General features: G+C 47.2%; 2 protein-coding genes across 4 annotated transcripts; both read left to right on the top strand.

The window, feature by feature from the left end:
* Window positions 1-9: 9 nt before the first annotated feature.
* SLC25A43 (solute carrier family 25 member 43) lies at window positions 10-18,226 on the top strand. Of its 3 annotated transcripts, none has more exons than XR_010475670.1 (6): window positions 10-384; window positions 3,293-3,534; window positions 4,446-4,618; window positions 4,920-4,996; window positions 14,499-14,633; window positions 15,733-18,226. XR_010475670.1 is itself a non-coding variant. In XM_005500533.4 (5 exons), exons 1-5 carry the CDS (start codon window positions 113-115, stop codon window positions 15,934-15,936), a joined length of 1,026 nt encoding a protein of 341 aa, XP_005500590.3. In that variant the 5' UTR covers window positions 13-112; the 3' UTR covers window positions 15,937-18,226. The 3 variants fall into 3 exon arrangements, 1 of the variants encoding a protein (XP_005500590.3); XR_002411111.2 differs by lacking the exon at window positions 4,920-4,996 and having other exon boundaries at window positions 13-384; window positions 15,733-16,234; window positions 16,403-18,226; XM_005500533.4 differs by lacking the exon at window positions 4,920-4,996 and having other exon boundaries at window positions 13-384.
* Window positions 18,227-18,552: 326 nt separating this feature from the next.
* Window positions 18,553-21,069, top strand: SLC25A5 (solute carrier family 25 member 5). The gene is made up of 4 exons (XM_065077795.1): window positions 18,553-18,999; window positions 19,091-19,577; window positions 19,694-19,834; window positions 20,686-21,069. The coding sequence occupies exons 1-4, from the start codon at window positions 18,889-18,891 to the stop codon at window positions 20,841-20,843; spliced, it is 897 nt and encodes a 298-aa protein (XP_064933867.1). The 5' UTR covers window positions 18,553-18,888; the 3' UTR covers window positions 20,844-21,069.
* Window positions 21,070-22,739: the final 1,670 nt, after the last annotated feature.

Raw genomic sequence — 22,739 nt, 5'->3', positions numbered from 1 at the left:
AGCCGCCCGCGCGCTGCCCGCGCCCCGCCGGGCCGGGCCGGGCCGAGCCGAGCCGGGCGCGCCGCTGTGAGCGCCGGCAGTGCCGCCGCGCCGGGCCGGGCCGGGCCGGGCCATGGCCACCTGGCGGCGGGACGGGCGGGTGACCGGCCTGCAGCGGCTGTGCTGCGCCGGGCTGGCGGGCGCGCTGAGCCTCAGCCTGACGGCGCCGCTGGAGCTGCTGACGGTGCTGGCGCAGGTGGGCACCTGGCACTGCCGGCGGGGGCTGCGCGGCGCCGGGCACAGCCTGTGCCGCGCCGAGGGCGTGCGGGCCCTCTGGAAGGGGAACCTGACCGCCTGCCTGCGCCTCTTCCCCTACAGCGCGCTGCAGCTCGCCGCCTCCCGCCGGTAAGCGAGCGGGACGGGGCCGCGGGGAGGGTGCGCTCCGCTCCTGCCGTGCGTGTCTGCTACAGCACGGGAGGGGTGGAGAGCGCAGAGCTCGCTCCGCAGGGACGCTTTAATGTCTCTGCCTTAGCTGGACGGATAGCTGGTTGTGCGTGTCTTTGCTCAAAGACATGCACCCTGGATAATAACTTCGCCATTTCATTTATTTAGTTTATCAGGCGCATAGCAGCTCTTAGGGCCTGGTGGTATGCCAGCAACTACTTAGTAAGTCAGAGGTGTTCATCAAGTGGTGAAGGGTTGATGGTCTGTTGAAGCCGCTCAGCCAGATTCCTTTAGAAAAGTGCTGCCTACAAATGTGACTGCGACATCTGTTCCTTGCAGACAGTCTATTTTGTTTGTATACTTTCAAGTATTTATATTATCTGAATCAGAATAACAGCAAACTGGTGATTCAAATCTTTTACCCTGTCATGCAGCGGTTGTTGTGCAAATTTGAAAAGGGTTGAAGTTGATATGTGACATCGTTTTTTTTAAGATCCTGTTTTTGATAACACACAGATGTTAAGTTTAGGTAAACACTGGAAGGACTGCAGCAGGATCAACGCGGAGCTCTGCCGACCCGCTCTCCTTCCTAGGATTCCGTTTTGGTGCTGGTATCTCTTAGCCCTGGACAGGAGCGTCTGGCTGTTTGCACGCACCAGCGTGTTCTGCCGCTTTGAGGGTTGGGTTTCGCTGATGAAGGTCAGCTGGTGCACGGTGTGCACTTGACATTTCCGCCCAGCTGGGCGGTGGGTTATTCCAGTCCGTGGGCTGTGCTGGGTGGGGAGCAGCGTGGGCTCAGCCCGCACTGGCCAGACCACCCCGCTGTGGGGCTGGCTGGGGTTTGTCATTCATCTGTCTGAGCAAGAGTCATCCTCTCACTTCTGCCTGAGCCTTTTTGGTGATGATAGATGAGGCGACCCTGGAATTGGGTGGCTTTGTTGCAACCTTCTGCTTGTAACGCTGGTCAAACAAGGGGAGGAGTAATGGCAGTGAGAAGGCAGAAGCAGTGGTTTAAATGTAATTTAAAGTTCACAGAAGAGTCATTGTGTTGCACCAGTTTAAACCAGTTGATTTTGAGCAAAATAACTTAATTGTTCAGCTTGAAACAGCCTTTGCAAGGCTATAGTTTGTCTCTAGTTTGCACAAAGTGTTCTCAAGTGGAAGTAAGCTATGAGGAAATTAAACAAAAGCTGCATACACATATTTCTCAATTTGTTATTTGGGGAATTTTTAATGTATTTTCTAGTGGGAAAATGGTGTATATAAAAGCAAGAAACACAAAACGAGAGAAATGTGACCCGGTAACTTAAGTAAATAATAATGCCAGTTGCAGGAGGCCCGGGCTGATCCCAGCCGGCAGCCCCAGGAGCGGTGAGTGGTGCGGGGGGAGCTGACTGGTCACCGTGCACAGAATCTGTGTTTCCTTGGCATTTTTAAATGTTACCTGGGTAGTGCCTGGATACATGCCACCACCCTCCCACGCCTTTGTACACACACAGGAAAATCAGGACGTGTTGCTTTAGGGACCCTACAAGACACACAGGAAAAACAGTTTGTGCCCTTTTGCTTCTGCTTGGCTGGTCTTTCTGCTCCGGGCTGTCTGCAGGGCATGAGGCAAGCGGATGCAGAGATCAGTCATGCAGTAGAAAGTGCACGCTTGTGGAGAAACATCAGCTGAGCAAGCACTGACTTGTAAATCTTCGAAAATTAATTTGTTCTGGACATGGTAATACTGTGTAGTTTAAATGTAAATCTGCTATTTAGGCAGTTTAGTTGATGCTTCCAAAATATAATGATGAGTTTCTTTACCTCTGGCTAAGATTCTCCTCTCAAGTCTTTTTACTTGTTTCTTGCTGCTTCCATGACACTTCTCCCCAATGTAGGAGTGTCCTGTGCACACAGGAAAGTCCTGCTGTGCATCACAAATGCACAAGTGGTAGGTTAGCCTTTAAAACTCTGTGCTTCAATTCAAAATTTCAGATTTAGACTTAACCTCCTGAGCGTAATAGTGCCTGGATGTGAGTCTTCTCCAGAGCAGTATCCCTGTGGACCTTTCTGTCCCAACATAAGCAGCAGAGGAAGGCTCAGTTGTTCTCAGTGGTCCGCGATGATGTTATCTACGTATTCTCACATGATAACTTTGTGGTGGGGGGTGAGACTGATGTCTCTAACTGATGACTGATGAGCACAGAATTTCTTGCAGACATGTTTTAAATCATGGTAATTTTCATCCCGGAAGTGGAATTGTAAATGAGGATTGGGTGGTCAAAAAAATTACTTCGAAGTCTCTTGCAAAGCGAACAAGTAAATAGTTTGAGCAATTAGTCTCTGTATCTTTGAAGATTCTTTAGTTGTTGAATTGGTGCTCTGGACCTCCAGCGCAGTGCCACAACTCAACGTGAGCTCAGTCTGTGCTGGGAACTGTGGTATCAGCAGAGCTGTTCAAGCTGCCTCTCAGGAAGGTCTTTCAGCTACTGGAAGTGTCTTAGCTCGGTAACACTAAAATCAACGCAAATTACTTTTGCAGAGTTATATATTGTAGTCCCTGACTTAGTTGTTAATTACAACTTCTGCGTTTCTGCACTTCTGTGCAGAGCACATTTACCCAAAATCTCTTTGGGCTCTTAGGCATGTTTTTTTGACTCTGCTCACGTTTGCCCGTTCACATGTTCTGTTTCACAGAGGTTCCAATGCCTGTGTGGTGTTGTATATAGTAAGGTCTTGGATTAAACACGTTAAAATTTTAACTCCTGCTGCTGAAGGGGCTTGTGGGCAGACAAACAATTACATCAAGAGTTATCTGCCTTAATTTTTCATGTGTTTTGTTTGTGCTGTCATTAATAATGGCTCTTTTATGTGTTTACTTTAGGCTTGTTATCCTTTTCACGGATGAGCTGGGTCATATTTCCCACTGGAGAGCCATCATGGCAGGCAGCCTGGCTGGCATGGTCGCAACCGTCGTGACTCACCCCACTGACGTAATTAAAACACGGCTCATCGTGCAAAACCGGCTGGAACCGTCTTACAAAGGAATTCTTCATGCTTTTTACAAAATTTATCACCAAGAGGGATTCCTTGCACTCTACCGTGGTGTTTCACCAGCTATATTAGGTAAAATAATACTTGGGGAAAATCACCTCGTTATGCATTGTCTGTTGCAGCTATGTAGTGTGTTTGTTTGCTCACTTGATTTCAAAAACTAATAGTAATCTTGTTCTGTAAAAGGTGTGTAGATTTACAAGGTTCAACAATATTAATTACCTCTGTTGCAGCTTTATTGCTTCAAATTATGGCCAAGTACATAGCATTTTATGTATGGTTAAGCGTTCAACAAAATACCCTTTTCCTTCTTTTTTAGATGATCTAGTTGTGCTTGGATGCAAGATTTCTACCACTTAACTCTTATATATATAAGTATGTACAGAGTTCCTAATTCCTACCTAGGTGTGAGAGTGTCCCCTACCTGTTCAGTAAAGCAGTATGAGCAGAAATGTGTGACTCATTTGAAAAGTGAAGATTAGTGATGTTCTCTCTTCAACTGAAATTACTTTTTATTAATTTATTTACTCTCTATAGCTTTTAAAAATGCCGTTTAACTTTCAGTCCACCTTTCCACAAATGACATTATAAAAAAGCATAATAATAATAATAATAATGCATAATCCCACTATAAAATTGATGAGAGCGTGAGACAACCAAAAGAGGACAGAAATATCTGTCATCCACTTGACTGGAGAGGCGACTCTGCACAACTGCTGGGGTTGGGTTGGGCTGGAGAGGGAGCTTGTCACAAAAGAGATCACCTGGAAAAGGAGCTGACTTGTCAGAAGACTAAAGCAGTTAATAATTCTGGCAACATGCATATTTTAGCATGTAAATATATGTCCCTGTTGGTACATCTACCTGCTACAACGTGGGTGTTTGGTGGCAAACCAGTGGCTAAAGAGTAAAACCTTCAAAATCTTGATCTTTCTTAGAGTACAGTGTGTTGATATACACCTTCTGTCTGGTTTGCTTTCTAGGTGCGGTCCCGTTTTCTGCAGGCTCGTTCTTTGTTTACATCAATCTGGACAAAATCTGGCGAGAACCCATAGTTCATTTCACTCCTCTCCAGAACTTCATAAACGGCTGTGTCACAGCTGGTGTGGCACAGACGCTTTCTTTCCCCTTTGAGACTGTCAAGAGGAAGATGCAGGTACAGAACGTTCATGTTACTAGTCCTTTGTTATAGATCCTTGTTGTAGGAGCTCCGGACAAGACCAGCCCGGAGATCATGAGTGTCATTTTGTTTCTGTTACCAGACAGCTACAGAGGCTTTGGTTTAGGTTGGTTGGTTTTTATTTTGTTTGTCGGGTTTGTTTTGGCATTTTTTAAGTCTGAAAATTATTATTGCAAGTGTGTTGTTACACTTTCAAGGTGAGTTCAAGTACTATTATTGAGTATATGTATAGTCTCAGACTCTGTGTCTTTAGCTTTATTTCTTCTCCTTTTCATAGCAATTCCATCAAAGTCTCACAGTTCAGAATGGGCAAACCTGCTGTCAAGTACAGGCATTCGGTTCACTTGGTGGCAGGTAGGGCGAATGAGATCCGTGTCATTTTCATAACCCGTGTGTCTGCCATTTATGCCTGGCATACTTAATGGCAGCCACAAGAAACTTGTACAGCAGGTGTTAAGTCTGAAGGGTGAGGACTGTTCTTGTTCTTATTCTCACTGCTCTGTTTAATAAGTGACTTCCCAGTTGCTGGTGCTCCTGCTTTCCTGGAGCATCAGCAGCATGAGAGTTACTGTATAAATTTACTTCATCAAATTACTTTATCATTTTATATCATCTTGCTGATCCTTGCTCCTCAAAGTTTAATAATAATGATTAAAAAACAAACAAATAAAAAACCAAATCACCCCGCAGCTTCCATAGTTCTTTTCATGATGTTGACTTTTAATTAGAACTCCATCAGCGGAGTGAGAGTGAATAGCTGTCATTATCTGGTGGCTCTCTGGCTGCTGCAAATGAGTTTATTCTTTCAGCCTGGCTTGTAGGACTGCAGATTTAGGGAAAGCTTTTGTGATCTTACCAAAAAAACAGTCACTTGATGTGGCATCATTATATAGATCCCCTCCCCCTCCTCAACTGACAGTCTGGTTGGTAAGTCACAAGCCAGGAAGAGGTCAGTGGAACTGTGAATTCCCCTCACGTGATTCCCCAGGTTCCCTTTTTCAGATAGAGCTCGGATCCAGTGGCGCAGAAGCCTTCATTGTCCTCTCTCCATCTCATAACAGGGGACTTCAGCAGGAGAAACAGTGTCTTTTATTAGAACAGCTTGTGTAGCTGATATGTCCAGAAGCCAATCTTTAAGCTGAGGCCTTTCATCAGGTATCTCATAAAAGTCTTGGGTCAGAAAGAGATTCTGAGCATGAAAACTTGTTTTTTCCAGCTGTATCAGTGGGTCTAAGAAACGCCGTTATTCCCTACAAGTCTTTTTCTCTATGTCCTTAGGCTCACAGCAACACTGGTGTACTAAAGAATAAAGAAAAAAAGGCATTTACTTGGACTTCTTCTTTAATCTTTTCTATCGACACATCAGTCACTGAAGGTTCAGTTTTCATAACCTCCAGTTGTAAGTGGTGTGATGCTGTGTTCTGTGCTCAGCTTTGTCTTGACAGGCAAGTAGAGAAGTGGGACAGGCCCATCTTTCATTTCCTGCCACTAGGCTGTACTCTTTCACCAAAGGGATACTTAAAATATCTGACTGGCACCTCTAGAATAAGAAGGGAACTGGATATATTTCCGGAATATATAGGAAATGGATATGCTAAAACCACTTTGGACAGAAAAAAGGCTCGACAACAGAGAGGTTTTTTTTCTCATAGATGTGTTGCAACAACTGCATAGTGATTTTCCAGACTTAGAGAGACACCTCCTATTCAGTGGTTTATTCTGAAGGCAGGGGTAGGGCAAAGGTGTTTCAAAATAATTAGCTGCCTTGGTGTGAAAGCCCATAATTTGTTTGGTACTGGAAATTACATAAGTCACAGTGGCTTGTCCGGAAAAGAGACCTGTTGAAAAATGCACCCAAGCCGATACTAAGAGCTCACTGGAACTCGTGTAGAGTCATCCAAGTTTATTTTTCACAGTAAGCGGCAAGGTATAGCCCAGCCTTGTGGCGATAAGGTCTGCTTTGTGCTTGCTTGCTGGTCTGTTGAGTTTGCAGGGTGGTGATCAGAAGAGAGAAATGTCTAAGATGGCACCAGAAAAGGTGTCATGCAAAGGGACCTAGAAAGAGAAAGAATAAAGGGGAAAACAGAGCTTCAAGACATTTTAGCGTTCTGTAAAAAACAGGAGCAGATACTTCTGATGACAGTTTTTCTCAGACATCATATTCCAATCAGCCTTTATTGAGCGATTCATGTTTCTAGCTGATAAAAACTGAGGGGTACCAAAGCCTCCAGCTACCCCCAGACCTGGTGTGCGAGCTCTACAGTGCAGGTAGGGAAATGCTGGCTTTGTTTGGAAGCTGTGAACGCTGGTGTTGGCGAGACGAGGAACCCAGCACATTGCAGAGGTCGGTATCAAATCCTCTCACTTCTCTTTTGCCCCACCGATCTGGAAGGTGGAGGCTGCATATTGCCAAAGATGACTTTTCCAGTGACCCTGTTTGTGATGGGGAACCAGGGAACTGTAAGGCAATCTCAGGAACTTCAAAAACTGAGAAACTAGGACACAAGGCTGCCTTCTCTGATTCTGGGATGGAGTACAAGCCTGAGACCAGAACATCCAGTTCGGGTCTTCACCTGACAGCTTGACAGTCTTGGACAAGTTAGCTCCATCCATCTCTTCATCTAGACAATGCTCAAATTGTTTGCACAGACTAGAAAATGAATTCTTTTATGGGAGGAAGGAGAAGGTGTTATATTTAATCTCAGTTGTAGTAATTTTGTTTCCTCCTTTCTCATTTTACGTATCTGAATCCTACACTGCTGACGTCAGCAGCTTCTGTCACTGACATCTGTGGGAGCAGGAGCTGACTGTCAGTGAACAGTCCTACCTCTGTGTTTTTAGTGATGATTTATGATGTCAGATTTGCTCTGTAACCATGGCTCTTCCCCCTCTGCTATTAGAATTACCTTTATCATGTTTGCTTTTTTCTTTTACCAAGATTCTATGTTTGCTAAATACACTTGAATGTTTTTCTTCAAGTAAATGTTAATTAATACGAGTGAGTCTTACTGGATGTGAGTCCTCTATGTTGTGTTTATCCTAATTTTATTCCTTTGTTCTCCTTTTTTTCACTTTGCTCCTGATTGGCATGTTAGAGAATTAAGAGGTACTGTATGCATGTTTCAGCATGGAAATATGGCTTTTGTTGTGCATCTGTAGAAGGGGATTAGTGAAGGAGAGGGTTGTTCAAAAGGGTGTTCTGTATGAGATGCTTTCCTGACTCACTCTTATGCTGTGTCAGTTTCTGAACAAAGACATACTCATCTTTATATCCTTCTGCCTGTTAGTCTTGGCTTTCCTTCCTTATGTCACAATATCATGTTCTTTGTTAAATCCAGTATCCAAGTGATATTCAGGTACTGCACTTTTACTTTTGCAAACTTGCCTACAAGAACACTTTTAAATTTTTTTTCTATTTTTTTTACCTTAAGCAGGGAAATACCTGGTTATGAATGAGTCTGGGCCTAAGGGAAGCACTGGTAGTACGTTTCCACTTCCCCACATCATCTTTTTGCCTGTGACGACCTTCATCAGTGCATATTGGACTGAGCTCTGGCATTTCAGTTAGGCAAGACAAACTTGGAGCTGCTGTGTGGCATACAGAAGATTATTATCATTAGAATGACACCAGTCCCAGGCTGTGTGTAGAACTGAGAATCTACAACCACGCAAATGGTCAGCGCAAACCTAATACCTGGGTGGCACTTCTCAGCCTGCATTCCAAACTGACCTCTGCCTGTGGTAGCTTTGTTAAGCAAAATGCACAAAGATGACTCTGAAGTTTCACAGATGCTCCCTCAGCTGCACAGTTACTCCCCACCTGCCTACATGGACAAACTGCGCAGTTTGCAGAAGCTCAGTCTTGTCCCCATATTTTTTTGGTGTAGCTTGTTCTAATTTCTGTGACCAAAACTTGTGTGAAACTCTGCTTCACCAGTAAGTGACACTTGGGGATGGCTTTACCATCAGACCCTTGTACCATGGAATAACCATACTTGTAGTATACTGCAGCATTCAGCACATTTTTGGTGTTGACTGCACAGAATCGTCAAGTTGTGAGGACATCTCTCTGGGGAGAGCATCATTCAGTAGTGACCTTTTTGTTTTAAAAATCCAGGCTTTAAATTCCCTCCACTGCCGTAAAGCAAGAGGCTGACTGTTCTTGGTGGACTCTTGCCACCCATCACCCAAGAAGTGGCCTCTTTCAGGTGACAAAAGTGAATCAGCTGGGCCTCAGCTGCCTATAAATCTGCAAAGTGTTTGGGGGCTTTGGGGGGTTGTGTTGTTTTGTGGTTTTGGGGGTTTTTTGTTCTTTGGAACACAAGATGCTCTGCAAATGTAAAAGCTGTTGTAAATGGTGTAAATGCTGTGAGTTCTTAGTAAGCTGGAGAAAGCTAAGCAGTCATTCCCTTCGTGAAGTAGCCTGTTTAAAGTACAGTATTGTGTCCTGTTGGCACATTTCTAGTCTGAAGTCAGTTAAAGGAGATACTGAAGTCTTTCTTTAAAAGTGGTGCTGTTATTTAAGGATTTATTTTAAAGTAGTCTCCTATGTTTCTTGCATGGTAAAAGTCAGTCTAGGAAGAGCCCAGTGGCTGGGTTATAAACAAAACTTTGGAAAAGAAAATGATGAATGTTTGTTAGAAAAGCACCTCCTCACTGCTGAAATGAGGAGACAGGGCTCCCGTGTTCCTTAAACACGAGTGACCTGCAGAGAGGGCTGTGCGGTTGGACACGGCCACTGGTGCCACGTGGCAGCCTCTGAGAGCTCTCAAGCTGCAATGTCCCTTCCCTTGGTGAGATCTGTGTTCTTGTCAGCTGGGAATATCAAAGTTATTTGAGTCGCGACCCAGTTTAAAAATAAGAAATGCTTTTTGGGTCGTGTGGTTCACATGACATCTCGAAAGCATACGTGCTCTCAGACTCAGGGCTGGGAGACCCTTGATAGTCAGCGACATGGGAGCTTGAGCCTTGAAAATATTCAGAGATGGAGCCATTTGATCACACAGAGTGGCAAATTCCATAGCGTGGAAGGAAATAAGGAGCACTGTGACTACTTTAGTCTGATTTCTGGTGGAAGTAAGGCTTATATGGTTCCTAGCTGTCTACCCTTGTCCCCAGTGACTTTTGATCTTGCTGTTCATGTCAACTTAACTTGACAGAGGAGCGGAGGTTCCAGAGATATTACCTTAGTTCAAGTTTTGTGAAAACAAGTGCACAGAGAGAGACAAACCTTCAAAAATATTTCAGCTGAAGGGGAGGCTGCAGTGTGAGTTCTTCCTTTCTTACTTCTTTTCCCTGTGATCTCACACTCCCCTTCTTGGTGCTGGGGTTCAGGCATTAGCCAGCACCCCATGCCCTGGGTGGCACTTGGGCTTGGGACCAGCCTGGCTCCTCTGGTTATTAGCAAATAGGTAACAGACAGCAGATTCCAGTATTAGTAAAATCCCTTCCTTCCTCCTCTTTTCCCCTATGTCTAAATGCTTTCAGCTACCAGCATTCTTTACCATTTTGTGGGTGTTGCTATAAATATATTTTATACCCCTTTCTCTGAGGCTGTTGCAGAATAATGCCCTACAGCTTTGGAAGTACGTGGCCCAGTAAAGTGTTGAAACAATGCCTGAAAGAAAACTACCAGGTGTAACACAGGCTTTGCCTTCTAAAAATTTATGGGTGCTCTCTTTTTTATATCTGATTTATTTTGATTGATTTGGTGTAATTCCTTACCTCACCCACATAAGGCCAATGGAAATCTATCCTCTGTAAAACACAAATCCCGTGAAATGTTTATTTTCTCCTTGGTTCCTCCATGCAGAGCTGTCGTGCAAGGGGTTTGCACTGTCTTGAGGAAAAAGACCTCTACATTCTTCATACCACAGGTGTTAAAAGCAAGGAAAGCTTAGGTTCAGTGGCCAAGGAAGGATTTTGCAATAAACCCTGAAGCCTCAGGGAAAGCAGGCCTGGCAATAATATGTTTAAAGCTAGGAGTCAGACTTGCGAGCTGTTTTGCTCACTCGGTGCCATTGATCTCAGAAAGGTGAGATGGTTTGGCCTCAGTTCAGGTTACGGAGGAAAGGACAACATGTTCCTCGAGTGCAGGAGCTGGAGGTCACAGCTCGGGAGCCGATCACCTCCTGATAGCTTGTCGTCATTTACCTGCCTGCATGCCCGAGCGTCTCGGGTGGACTTTAACCAGGGTAGGTCAGCATTACTGAACCACCGACACACAAACGACAGTGACTGCCAGGTAAGGCTGTCCTCCAGGAGGGAGGATTGATTAGCCCAAGAGAATGCATGCTTTTTTCCTCAGTGTTAATACTTATTTACATTTTAATTCTTAGTTATTTGAGTGGCATGAAATAATCTCTCAAGCATTCAACTTTCTCTTGAGTGAAATTTCTCTTGACTCTAGTGGCATTAGCTGAATGAAAACTGCAGTATTTATCCTTCAGTTCCCTTTGAACTACAGTTGCGCTTGCCGGCTGCATGTGTCCATATTAACCCAGACTGCAAAGACTTCTTATTTTAGCTTCTGGATTAAGAGCATGAACTCTTGAGCTGTGTTTTAAAGTGCCTTCCTGTGCTGCCTTTTTTTTTAATTCATCAGAAGTGTAGGATACCTGAATCTGTTGAAATATCAAATAACAAGCAATTTTGCTATATCTGCCATCAGGATAGCATGCCACCTATGGCACCCATTCACATTTAGTTGATCTTTCATAGTCTGTGCCAACAGTACTACAAATTCAGAAACCAAATAACTGGCAAATCTTTGTACCAACAAACTTATGAACAGGAAAAGGGGAGGAATTGTATAAATTGAGAGGGAGATATTTCTAAATAGGCTCTGATACGTTTAAATTGAGACAGCTGCAACCCAAAATGTCCTAAAGCACAAGTGGGAATTGATGTGCCCAGCCGCTGTGAGTGCCACTGCCCGGCCCGGTGGGCTCGGCTTGGTCCTCGTGTGGCTCCTGTGAGCTTTGGAAAGGTCCAAGGGATGGATCTGTGGATGGGCACGGTTCTCCCAGCAGCCGCCGTGAGCTACATCCATCCTTCAGTGCTCAGAGGAACTGAGCGGGAGGAGAGGGGCTGGGGAGGTCACTGAGGGGGAAATCTTTGTACGGGGCTGTGAGATTAGTTCCCAGAATGGGACTATGTTGTTCTGGCAGTCACCTTGTGATGCAGACAAGGGTGTCTGAAGAGTCCCTAGGTAGTAATTAACTTGAGATTTGTCGTGATGATTCACCCTGATTTAAATACTTTGTTTATATAAAAAACGTGAGTGCATGTAGGTTTAGTTTTTGGGGTTTTTTTATACATGTCTCTCTCTCTTGGGTTTAGATATTGAAAAAGAGCGCTAACTTTGGGGATGCATCAGTGACTTAGTAGACTTGGCCTCCGGATACTAAAAGACTGTGTTTGTGAGAGAGCAGATGGAGCCAATTCTGCATGTGCTGTGCTTTAATTTAGAGAACCCATTGTCCATCTGTGGTAATAAGATGATTAACTTAGCCCTGCTGCTGCTGTGAGCGATGCCTTGGCGTGCTGCTAGTGCGGGGAGCTGTGCTGTGTCTCCAGCCTTCTGCACTGAGAGGCGGCCGTAGCGGGGGGAAGGAGCATTTAAAAACAAACAGGTTTTCATGCAGCAGCCCATAGTGTCAAGCGGTGTCAAAGTGAAGGGATTCAAGCTGCTTAGAAGTGGCATGGCGGATTGAGGTTTGAAAAGCTGTTTCTCTCTTTCTCACTGTTGGATTTAGCTATTGCTTTTTAAACCTTTACACTCCTTAAGTAGCAGAGCCAAGCACACAGCTGAGCTTCCTTGTAGCAAAGGAGTGTAAGTGAACATGTGCATGACCCTTGGCTACCAGACTAGCTCCGTTACCTTGAACTACCTGCAAAGGCAGGGCTGGTAATACTGCGAAATCTCAGTAGTTCAATCCCATGATGTCTGCTTCTGTGAGGCCTAAAACAGGACACTGTGGGAGCTGGGACCACAGCTGGGAATTATGGAAACAGCTGTAGCCCCATGGAGTTCACAAGGCCAGTGTAGACACAAAGGGGATGAGCAATTGCAACGGCTGAAATACTTTCTCCCCCACAAATGTGATCCCTCTCTTACAAATCAAGTACATTGTTAAGCTCAGAGAGATGCAAATGCTTCTGTTCTCCCCTCCTTAAAGTGTAAAAGACCATGGATTAAATCCTCAGCCCTACTCTTGTCTGAGGTAAAAGAGCCAGGGCATGATAAAAGGGATCCAGAAGATAACAGATCAGGATGTGGTGGAAGCCAACTGCCTCCTTTGTCAGGGCAGACATCACCTCCCAAAGCCCTGTCAAAATGAAACTCTATAGATTTGCCTGTTACCTGCCGTCAAAAGTATTTCACATGCATTTCAATGATGCACAAAAAAAATGAGAAAAAAATCGAATGTGGTTTTTTTTTTTTTAGATAAAGAAGACTACGCAGTTAGCGTGTGCCATGATTAGGGCTTTTTTTTGGTCAGCTTCTAAATTTTACCAGTAGATTTGCCAGAAATGCAAGGGCATGCAACAGCATTAAAACTGATTAGCATCTTCTTTTATATGCCTGGAGCATAAGTTTTGATCCGTTTCCATTTCCAGCATCTAAGTTGCCAAGTATTTAAAATGCTATAGCTGAGGCATCTGGGAAGTGTCATCACCACTTGTTGGTTTATGAGAGGTCTTTATGAGCAGCCTTGAGAAGCTGTAGGTTAGTCTGGCCAAGAGGGAAAAAGTGCTACACCACATGGTGTTTCAGATCCGTGAGGGGATAACAATATCCATATTCATCAAGCAGTTAATTGTACAAGTGCCATTTTTATCCAGCTTTTGCCCTGTGTTGATCCACTTGCACACGCGGGTCATCTCCTGGGGTCCCGGGGGTCCCCACACACTCGTGACCGAGCAGTGTCACTTGCTGTGTGTTTGAGTGAAACCCTGGTTAGCCGGTACAAACTGAACCCGTGGCTGCATGTGCACAGATGGATAAGGATGGGATTACTCCAGGTCAGGTTATTCTGTCTGTGCTAACGCAGTAGGAGATTAATGAAGGAAGGATTCTGCTGTTAAAAATGACTGGCTACACTTTGTCTGTGTGGACAGATGCTGTCTGTGCTGTGGTTGGAAGTGTAGCTGCAGGCCAGCAGGATGCTCCCAAGCTAACTTCAGTCAGTCTGATTCAACTGGCCACGTAGCAAAGGTTTGGGAACACAGGTACCAGCTGCTCACCTGCAGCCCTTGGTGGGCTTGTACAGCCTGGGCCAAAGTCTCTGTTCTTCTGTGTCTGCTCTGCTGTTGCTCCTCAACCCATAGTACAGTTTGTCCTTCTCACTGCAGCGTGGACACAGCCCTGGCAGCCAGAATCAGGTGTGCGTGCGCTTCTGTTTGGGTCAGAGTCACAGGAGGGCGGTGTGACACCTGGGGCCAGCCCCGCGCTCCCCTCTCCTAGCTGCTCCGCTTCCAGGGGTGTGAAATGCCTCTGCCCAGACCCGAGCGCTGCCACCCGTGGGACTGATGCATTGTGCTGCTCTGGTTCAGACAGTTTGCCTTCACAAGGGTGGGATCTGTTTCTAGTAGTGACATGGCACAAAAGGAAGTGCTGTGTGAAATTACTGCTCTCTCTTCTGTACATATCAGAGAGTTAATTCCTTCCATTCTTAGTTTGTATTTCAAGGCAAAACAGCTGAACCTGTTGGGTTGACAGAAGAATCCGGATCAGTCTGTTGAAACCTGGCATTAAGTGTTCCTTATGTACCAGAATGGAGAAAATAATTATCTTTCATTACCTTGGTTTTCCTTTGCTTATTCTAAATCCTCCTGGGTCTCTCTTGGACAGGCACAGAGTCCCTGGCTTCCCCACTACGGAGCCGTTGATGTGCATTTCACTGGCATGGCCGACTGTTTCCGACAAACGGTGAAGAACAAAGGTGTGCTGGGGCTCTGGAGTGGGCTCACACCCAGCCTGCTCAAGGTGAGGTTTTGCTTTCATCCCCATCAAAGACTGTCCTGAAGTAATCCAGACACACATTTGGACAGTGGGGGTTATAAAGCTTCTGACATGCCTCCGTGCTTACTAGCAATTTATAGATCACAGAGTCCCCAACAGAACACGTAGAACCTAGGTTATAAACCAGGTTATAAAGCAGGTTATAAACCAGGTTATAAACCAGCTTTGGAGCTTGGTTTGGTCGTATTTCCCCAAACGTAAGCTTTGCTTCTAGATGTGACTACTTTCAACTTTGTTTGAATGTCCTTAGAGAAAGGAGTGCTGCTAACATGAGCAGGGCATGGCTGGGGGCTTGCAAGTGATCCACTTAAAACAGCCAAACATGTTCTGCTTCTCTGCTGAGCTCCCGTAATTCGACATTGTACCGAGCTATAAAGAAAATTGTGCTTGTATAAGCCACTTCCTCAGAAGCCAAAAGCAGTGCTTTCCACCAGCAATTTAATTCGTGTGTATTGGTCACTACAGCCCTTGCTGAGTTGAAAGCATGAAATAAAGCACAGTAGCTTAAACAGAAAGTAATTTAGTTTACATAAATATATTTTTATAGTGCTGCAGTGAGGATTACCTACATGGAGTACTACAGGTCAGCTAATGAGTGGTAATTGAGTGACATGATTGATGGTGATGGCTCGCCTGTGCCTGGCCCTACCTTGGCTGGTATAAAGCCACATGGCACCAGAGCTGCGGATTCTGCATGGGGCAGAAGAAGAAAATTGTTCAGTCACTCTGCTGTATGTAGAATTAATCCCACATTTCCCACAAGGATTTGCTGAGGTTGCTTAGGGTTTGCTGGGGTATTTAACAGGTTGTAGTAATCTATAGGCTAGCACAGACCTCGTTCCTCACAATATTTTTACAACTAGTTACGTACCAATAATAAATGTCTGCTTTCAGCATGCTGCAGGTGCCAGCCTAGTTTGACGTGAGACTCTAATAGCAGATCAGATCAGATTTGAAGTCCTAGAAGTTTCCTTCTTTAAAACATGTAAGCTAAGAATGCTACTAGTGAGCCTAATATTGCTTTTAATCTCATCTTGCCTTTTTTTTTAATTTATTTTATCAGATTGTCCCATACTTTGGTGTTATGTTTAGCACCTTTGAATTCTGCAAGCGGGTCTGTCTGTACAGAAACGGGTATATTGAATCTCCTTTAAATTACAAGCTAACTCCTGGCGTGGACCAGAGTTTACAGCCACAAGAACTGAGAGAATTAAAGCTCCTCCGAAGGGAAAATTTTGAGCCAAGGAAATCAGCTCTTGAAAACTGACATCAGAGTGTCCATTGCAGATGTACACAATACCTTTCTTAAGGAACTTTGCAAGAAAGACACACCGAGCTACAGGTACCAGCATCTCAGCAGATTGCGTGGTTTTAGTACTGAGACACCGGTGCCAGGAATGAAAACACAAAAGTATCTCATTTGCTGAATGGATATGAACTATGGGAATAGCAACCATACACTGGAGAGATGTGACTAGTTTGAACTGTTGGAACTTGAAATGATGTTATTCTAGGTGCTTTTCAATACTGAATAGCCATTTTGAGATTCAACCACTTGCAGAAAGGTAAGACAACTGAGATGAGAGTATAAATTTTATTTTCAAAAATAATAATAAAATTCATTTTTTCTTAAGTAATCTGAGCTACCGAGTTAGAAAAAAAAAATATAGACTAGAAAACATACAAAATGCAAGAATTTCAACTGAAATATCCTTTTTTGTTGTTTGTTTTAGCGATACTGTGTGGACATGGCATTCTGCAGATGCCGAGTTAGTCTCAGTTCAGTCACACTCCAGAATCTACTCTTCAGTTTTTGAGACTTACTTGAGAATAATAATTTTGTATGACTCTTTAGCGTAGAGGTGAAAATATGCTGCTGCAACTGTGCTTTTGCTAAGAGAGGATTGTGCAGAATGAACTGTGATACACTGAACGACAATCCTGCAAACCCAAGCACATACGAGAAAATGTGTCCCCCTTTCTTCTGTGTTGTTACTGCATATGTGTGAATTATTTCAGGCTTTGAAAAATAGTTTTCCTGAAGTTCTCTAACTGAAGTATTTCCTGAAAAATGCAGTTCTTAAATGTGTCATATTCCAGAGTCACAAGCCTTGTCATGTTGTTTTGATATTCTCAAAACTCTATTTTTATGTGAAACTGCTTTTTAGTTCCCTTGCACAGACCCAGTCCTACTGTGCTGCTCAGAGCTTGCCAGCAGAATAGCACCTTGCACACAACCTGTGATTTTTACACTTTAACTTCTGTGATCCAGGAGCCACAGACAGTTTATATGGATGGGAACCTCTCTGCAAGACGACAAGGTTATTGCCAGTGCCAAAGCAACCGATACACCTCTGACCAGTCTAGAGAGTTTCTGGACAAACCTGTGGTGTTGCTCCAGTCCCTTTGTAGGAGTACAGCTGTGAAACAGCCCCATCCTTGTGCCTTCTGATAGAAAACCTTAAACCCCGTGTTCACGTGGGGAGGCAGCTCTGCCCTCTGCGGCGCGTCCCACCAGCCTTGGGCTGAACCACGGCAGCTCCTCTGCACGCCGGCTCTGCTCCTGCCCTCCTGCAGCAGCCTGCGCTCAGAACAGTGTTTGCCTGCTGGTTTGCACAGCTTTTTGTGCATGGTTTTTGTACCGCGGACGTCCCTGCTGGGTGGAAAGGAGTCAATCTCAGAAACTGCTTGGTGAGGCCAGGTCACGGCGGGATGAGGCGATGGCAGATCGGCACAGCAACAGTCTGTGACTGAGAGATTTACAGAAAGAGCAAGATGCACTCTGCAGCTGAGGTCTTGCAGTATGTCTCTTAATGGGCTCAGTTCTGCTCAGTGGTACTTCACACTGGTTTTCTTCTCAGAGAAGAAACAAGCACTGATAGCAAAAAAATTAAGATGGTAGAGAGCAGATCTGGTGTCTCATGCATCACACCGAGGCTGCAAGTGCTTATGGCTCTGTAATCAACCTGTAGTGAAAATGTTTCTCCGTACCTCAGTTTCCCCATCTGCACAGTGCAGGTAATAATACTGAGACTTATTTGAGATGTATGAATAAGGCGATGTGACTTGTGAGTGCGTTGGGGAGGAACGGATTGTAAAGAGTGCCCTTACCTTGTCCAAGCGTACCTGTATGTTTTTTACTAATGCTGTATTTCTAAATAGATTTTAAGATTGAGTGATGGGTGCATATGAATGTCTGATCAGCTCTTCAAACCTGGCAAGCGTCACGTGAGTCAAAAAGGTACCTCTGACTTGTTTCTGATATGCTAATAACACCTTTGTATTGTAATATACTCCTACGGCCTATAAATCACTTACCTTTTGTCAGCCAAGCCTCTACTTTGCGTAATCACATTCATGCGTTGAGAAATCCCCCGAAAGGTAAGAGAGCACTGAAACAAAGTGCCTCAGCAGTGGGTCACTGGTGTGTAAAACGGTGTAAGATCACAAAGAACCAGTTAAGAGCAAGGCTGGATCGCAGAGACACCTCTTACGTGGCTGAACTGTCGTTCAGGTGACATTTGGTTGCAATCACACAATAAAGGTGGTAGGTGGTACATGGTGGGGTCTGTCTGAGCATGTCCTTGCTGATGTACGGAATCCATATGGTACCATGAGCTCTGTGACCCCCCAGAGCATTGCATACGGGGTGTGGGGATGGTAATGGGCGGGTCTCGAGTGGGGTTCAGTGACACTGGGCACCCAGACTTGGTCCTGTACATGGACTCTGAGGCTCCCTCCTGTCTGCCCGGCCGCCTTCACGATGGCACCCGGGTGGCGCGGCGGGGCTGGGGGGTCGCTGGCACGGAAGCGCCGTCATCACCGCTGAGGAGTGTGGCGGGTCAGGGGGCTGGCGGGGTGCCCTCATCCCGGGGGTGCTCCGGTGTGTGTGCCCCAGGGGTGCTTGGTCGCGGCTGATCCCCGGACCCCGGCCGTGCGCCTCCGCCGGCTGCCGGGGCGGCCCCGTCCCGCTGCGCCGGCCACGCCCTTTCCGCCAGCCAATGGGCGAGCGGGACGGGGCGGTGCGCGGGTCCCCGCCCACGTGCCGCCTCCGTCACTATATAAGCGGCCATTTCGGGTGCCCGCCCCGTTACCGGCAGTGCTGTCCCCCGCCCAGTGCTGCCTCCCGCCGACCGCCGCTGCTTAGTCCTCTCCTCTCGCTTCGCCCGCACTCGCCTTGCTTTGGTTTGCTTCGCCTCGCCCGCCGCCGCCACCCGCCATGGCCGATGCGGCCGTGTCCTTCCTTAAGGATTTCCTCGCCGGCGGGGTGGCTGCCGCCATCTCCAAAACTGCCGTCGCCCCCATCGAGAGGGTCAAGCTGCTGCTGCAGGTGAGCGCTGGGGCCGGGGCAGCCCCGGGGAGAGGAGCAGCGGGCCGGGGGCGGCGGGGGAGCGGCGCTGACGGCCGTGTGTCCCCCGCAGGTGCAGCACGCCAGCAAGCAGATCGCCGCCGACAAGCAGTACAAGGGCATCATCGACTGCGTGGTGCGCATCCCCCGCGAGCAGGGCATCCTCTCCTTCTGGCGCGGCAACCTGGCCAACGTCATCCGGTACTTCCCCACCCAGGCCCTCAACTTCGCCTTCAAGGACAAGTACAAGCAGATCTTCCTGGGTGGTGTGGACAAGCGGACCCAGTTCTGGCGGTACTTTGCCGGTAACCTGGCGTCCGGGGGCGCCGCTGGCGCGACCTCCCTGTGCTTCGTCTACCCCCTGGACTTTGCCCGAACCCGCCTGGGAGCCGATGTGGGTAAATCCACAGCTGAGCGGGAGTTCACTGGGCTCGGTGACTGCCTGATCAAAGTGTTCCGGTCGGATGGCATCAGGGGCCTGTACCAGGGCTTCAGTGTCTCTGTCCAGGGCATCATCATCTACAGAGCCTCCTACTTTGGCATCTACGACACTGCAAAGGGTGAGTTGACTGAAACGGCGCTAGAAGGGAGATGCTGGGCTGCAGCAGGTCTGCAGCGTGTTTTGGCAGATGCTGGTGGCTCACCTGCTGTTCTCATCAAAACCTCTCTTGTGCAGGAATGCTTCCAGACCCAAAGAACACACACATCGTTGTCAGCTGGATGATTGCTCAGACGGTTACTGCTGTTGCTGGTTTTGTCTCCTACCCGTTTGATACCGTTCGTCGTCGCATGATGATGCAGTCTGGCCGTAAAGGAAGTAAGTTTCTACCTCCTCATGTAGGAAGTGTCAGGCATCCCTGAATCAAAAGTTGGTTGTGGAGCTGAGGTGAAGGCAAAGCAGTTTGGCTTTCACCAAGCCATGTAGATATCCCCTCCTCTCCGGTAAACAGCAGGGTGCGAGAGGAGCTGCGGGTGCAGATGGCAGGTGGGGGGCACACACAGGTCAGTCCCCACAGCACCCCTGTGGGGTGGCACGCGCAAGTGAGGTGTCTGGCAGTAGGCAGGAACAGCAGATCTCACCCAAGGATGTTGCAAACTAGTGTCTCTGGGCCAAGAAGAGGCTGTGCAATAGCTTATGGGTCTGAAGTGTTGGTGTCAAAGCAAATCACAGAATCACAGAATCACAGAATCGACTGGGTTGGAAAAGACCTCAGAGATCATCGAGTCCAACCCTTGGTCCAACTCTAGTCCGTTTACTAGATCATGGCACTAAGTGCCATGTCCAATCTCAGCTTAAAAACCTCCAGGGACGGCGAGTCCACTACCTCCCTGGGCAGGCCATTCCAATGCCTGACCACTCTCTCTGTAAAGAATTTCTTTCTAATATCCAGCCTAGATTTCCCCTGGTAGAGTTTAAGCCCATGCCCCCTTGTCCTATTGCTAACAGGAGCTGCGTTCTGCTTGAACTGGTTCTTCCAGTGTCTCCTAGGGGAAATGCAGCAGCAGTGTATCTCCTGAGTGATCTTATCCTCTGACGCACTAACACTAGAGAAAGTCAAGAAATGAGATGCACGTGAGGTTATGAAGCTGGCAGATGTGTCAGGCTGTGTCTGTCCTGGAAGTCGGGGTCATGAGCATCCAATTGCTAATGCTGTCTGTCTCCTGCAGCTGACATAATGTACTCCGGCACTCTCGACTGCTGGCGGAAGATTGCCCAGGATGAGGGCGCCAAGGCCTTTTTCAAAGGTGCATGGTCGAACGTACTCCGAGGAATGGGTGGTGCTTTTGTCTTAGTCCTGTATGATGAAATCAAGAAGTACACATAAGTTATTTCCTACTGGGAACTGGTGTGTTGTAATGTGTAGTCATGGACTTGTATGAAAACTGTCTAGTTACTAAACAGTGGCAGCTGACATTTATACAAGTTGGCATGGGGCAGGGGCAACTGCCTGCCCTGTCTTTAACAAGTCATTCCCCCTGACGGGACTCAAACAGTTTCTATTTCAGTCACTCCGGTTTAAAGAGTTCAAAGAAATACAAATCTGAAACCAACTTTCCTTGTGTCACGTTTGTTCTCCCTGCAGTGTGAGGGGAGCAGGGTCTCTGCACAGTGATTGTAGAGGAGGAAGGTGAACCACCTCCATCCTGCACACCTCGTTACCCGCTGACTACCTGTGGTCTCTGGCAAGTGAACGCAGTGCGGGCTGCTGAGGAAGCTCTGTCATGTTGCCTCCCCAGCAGAGGCCAGCGCTGTGGGCTGGAATGGGGACTGTCAGCTTCGAAGGACTTTCCCAGCTGCTCTCTCCTAGGACTCCAGTGACCAGAGATGATGCTCTGGCTGTGTGCCACCAGCCTTTCCTCTGGCCTGTCTGCTCCCTGGGGCTGATGAAACCTTGTTTTGAAAGCACCAAGTGCCCAAGTCTTCCCACGGCGCTGAACGCCTGGGAGGCCGGAGAAATGTCTAAGGGGTATTTGCTGCTGTCTGAGGAGCAGAGCTGGCATCATGTTCTCTGGCTTGGAAAATGAGCTGCCTACCTGGACATGCTAAAACTCAGCCAGAGAAGGTAAGTGCAGGTATTGGCTGCTCTCCTGCAGAGCCGCTGGCCAGCCTGGCCCTCGCAGGAGTTGTGCTGCAGGGATGTCACAGCCGAGCAGAGACGGATGGTTTGTGTGCCAGAGCTGGGCTTGCCAGGGAGGGAACTGCATCTCCAGGCTCAGCCCTTACCCCTGGAAGTTAAACTTGTCCCAGCCCCAAATTCTGGAGGGAGGGGGAAATTCCTTCATGTTGCTGGGGCAATTTGGGGAAAATGCTGCAAGACTGGGCAATGTGTACGGCTTGGCCTTTACTCAGACAACTCCGTGGGTCTGTGAGCCACCCCAGTGAAGCTGCCTGGGTTCTGCCCAGGGGGCTGGGGTGGTGTGTGGGTGTTCTCCTGGTCCTCTGCCCGCATCAGTGAATCCTTCCTCACTGCCCCATGCCTTTGGTCCTTTCTCGCTGCTCAGACCTGCTCGAAGCAGTTGATCTCAATCACTGAAACCAATCTCAGTCACTGTCTGGAACAGATAAACAAGCTCCTGTGTTGCAAAGGGTGGTAGTTGTTTATATTGCTGAAATCTAAGTGGGGCAGCCAGGCATGGGAGTGCAGTACCATCCCGCAGCAGCCAGCATGGGCATGCTTGGGTCCCTGTGAATGGGCGTGTGGGCTTGTGATGGGAGGTGGTCTCACACCACCCTGTTGAGCCAAGAGCCTTTGCTGGTGCCGTTCAGCTGCCTCTGGGCTCCTGCGGTGTGAGATATGCCACTGCTTGCCATCGAAACAAAATAGGCTGAAAGTTTCTCTGTAAGAAATTAAGCAACACTACAAGCGGCGGGAAACATGCTGGTGGGAGCAGGCAGCAGCCTGGCAGGGGTCTGCACCACAGGGCAGCCTTACTGGGGGGCCCTCTGCTGCTGCATAAATGCAAGATAATTAAAGGCTCAGGACTCTGACTGCCTCGTGCTGCTTAACTCTCAGATTTCAAGGGCTGTTCTGAGATGCTGCTGGTTGTTGAGCGTGGGGCATGCTTTCCTCTCCGGTGGCACAGGGAGGTAGGTGCATGGGTTCTTCCTCCACACAGTGGTGGTGACCAAGGTGCTGAGCTGGGCTGTTGTGCTGTGCTGCAAAGGAGCTGACCTGGGTGACTTGTAAGTCCTTCAAGCTACAGCATTTTGCACCAGACTT

Source organism: Columba livia, chromosome 12 (assembly GCF_036013475.1).
Source record: "Columba livia isolate bColLiv1 breed racing homer chromosome 12, bColLiv1.pat.W.v2, whole genome shotgun sequence".
In the NCBI taxonomy this organism is placed as follows: domain Eukaryota; kingdom Metazoa; phylum Chordata; class Aves; order Columbiformes; family Columbidae; genus Columba; species Columba livia.
The sequence above is the reverse complement of the archived record's forward strand: the minus strand, read 5'-3'. Positions and strand labels throughout refer to the sequence as shown.

What these genes read in the sequence shown, in the direction of transcription:
- SLC25A43 (XM_005500533.4), top strand. Translation starts at nt 113, where the DNA reads ATGGCCACCTGGCGGCGGGACGGGCGGGTGACCGGCCTGCAGCGGCTG. An exon ending in TGTTTCACCAGCTATATTAG is followed by an intron (nt 3,535 to 4,445) that starts GTAAAATAATAC and finishes TTTGCTTTCTAG; the next exon opens with GTGCGGTCCCGTTTTCTGCA. An exon ending in CTGTCAAGAGGAAGATGCAG is followed by an intron (nt 4,619 to 14,498) that starts GTACAGAACGTT and finishes TCTCTTGGACAG; the next exon opens with GCACAGAGTCCCTGGCTTCC.
- SLC25A5 (XM_065077795.1), top strand. Translation starts at nt 18,889, where the DNA reads ATGGCCGATGCGGCCGTGTCCTTCCTTAAGGATTTCCTCGCCGGCGGG. An exon ending in CATCTACGACACTGCAAAGG is followed by an intron (nt 19,578 to 19,693) that starts GTGAGTTGACTG and finishes TCTCTTGTGCAG; the next exon opens with GAATGCTTCCAGACCCAAAG. An exon ending in GCAGTCTGGCCGTAAAGGAA is followed by an intron (nt 19,835 to 20,685) that starts GTAAGTTTCTAC and finishes TGTCTCCTGCAG; the next exon opens with CTGACATAATGTACTCCGGC.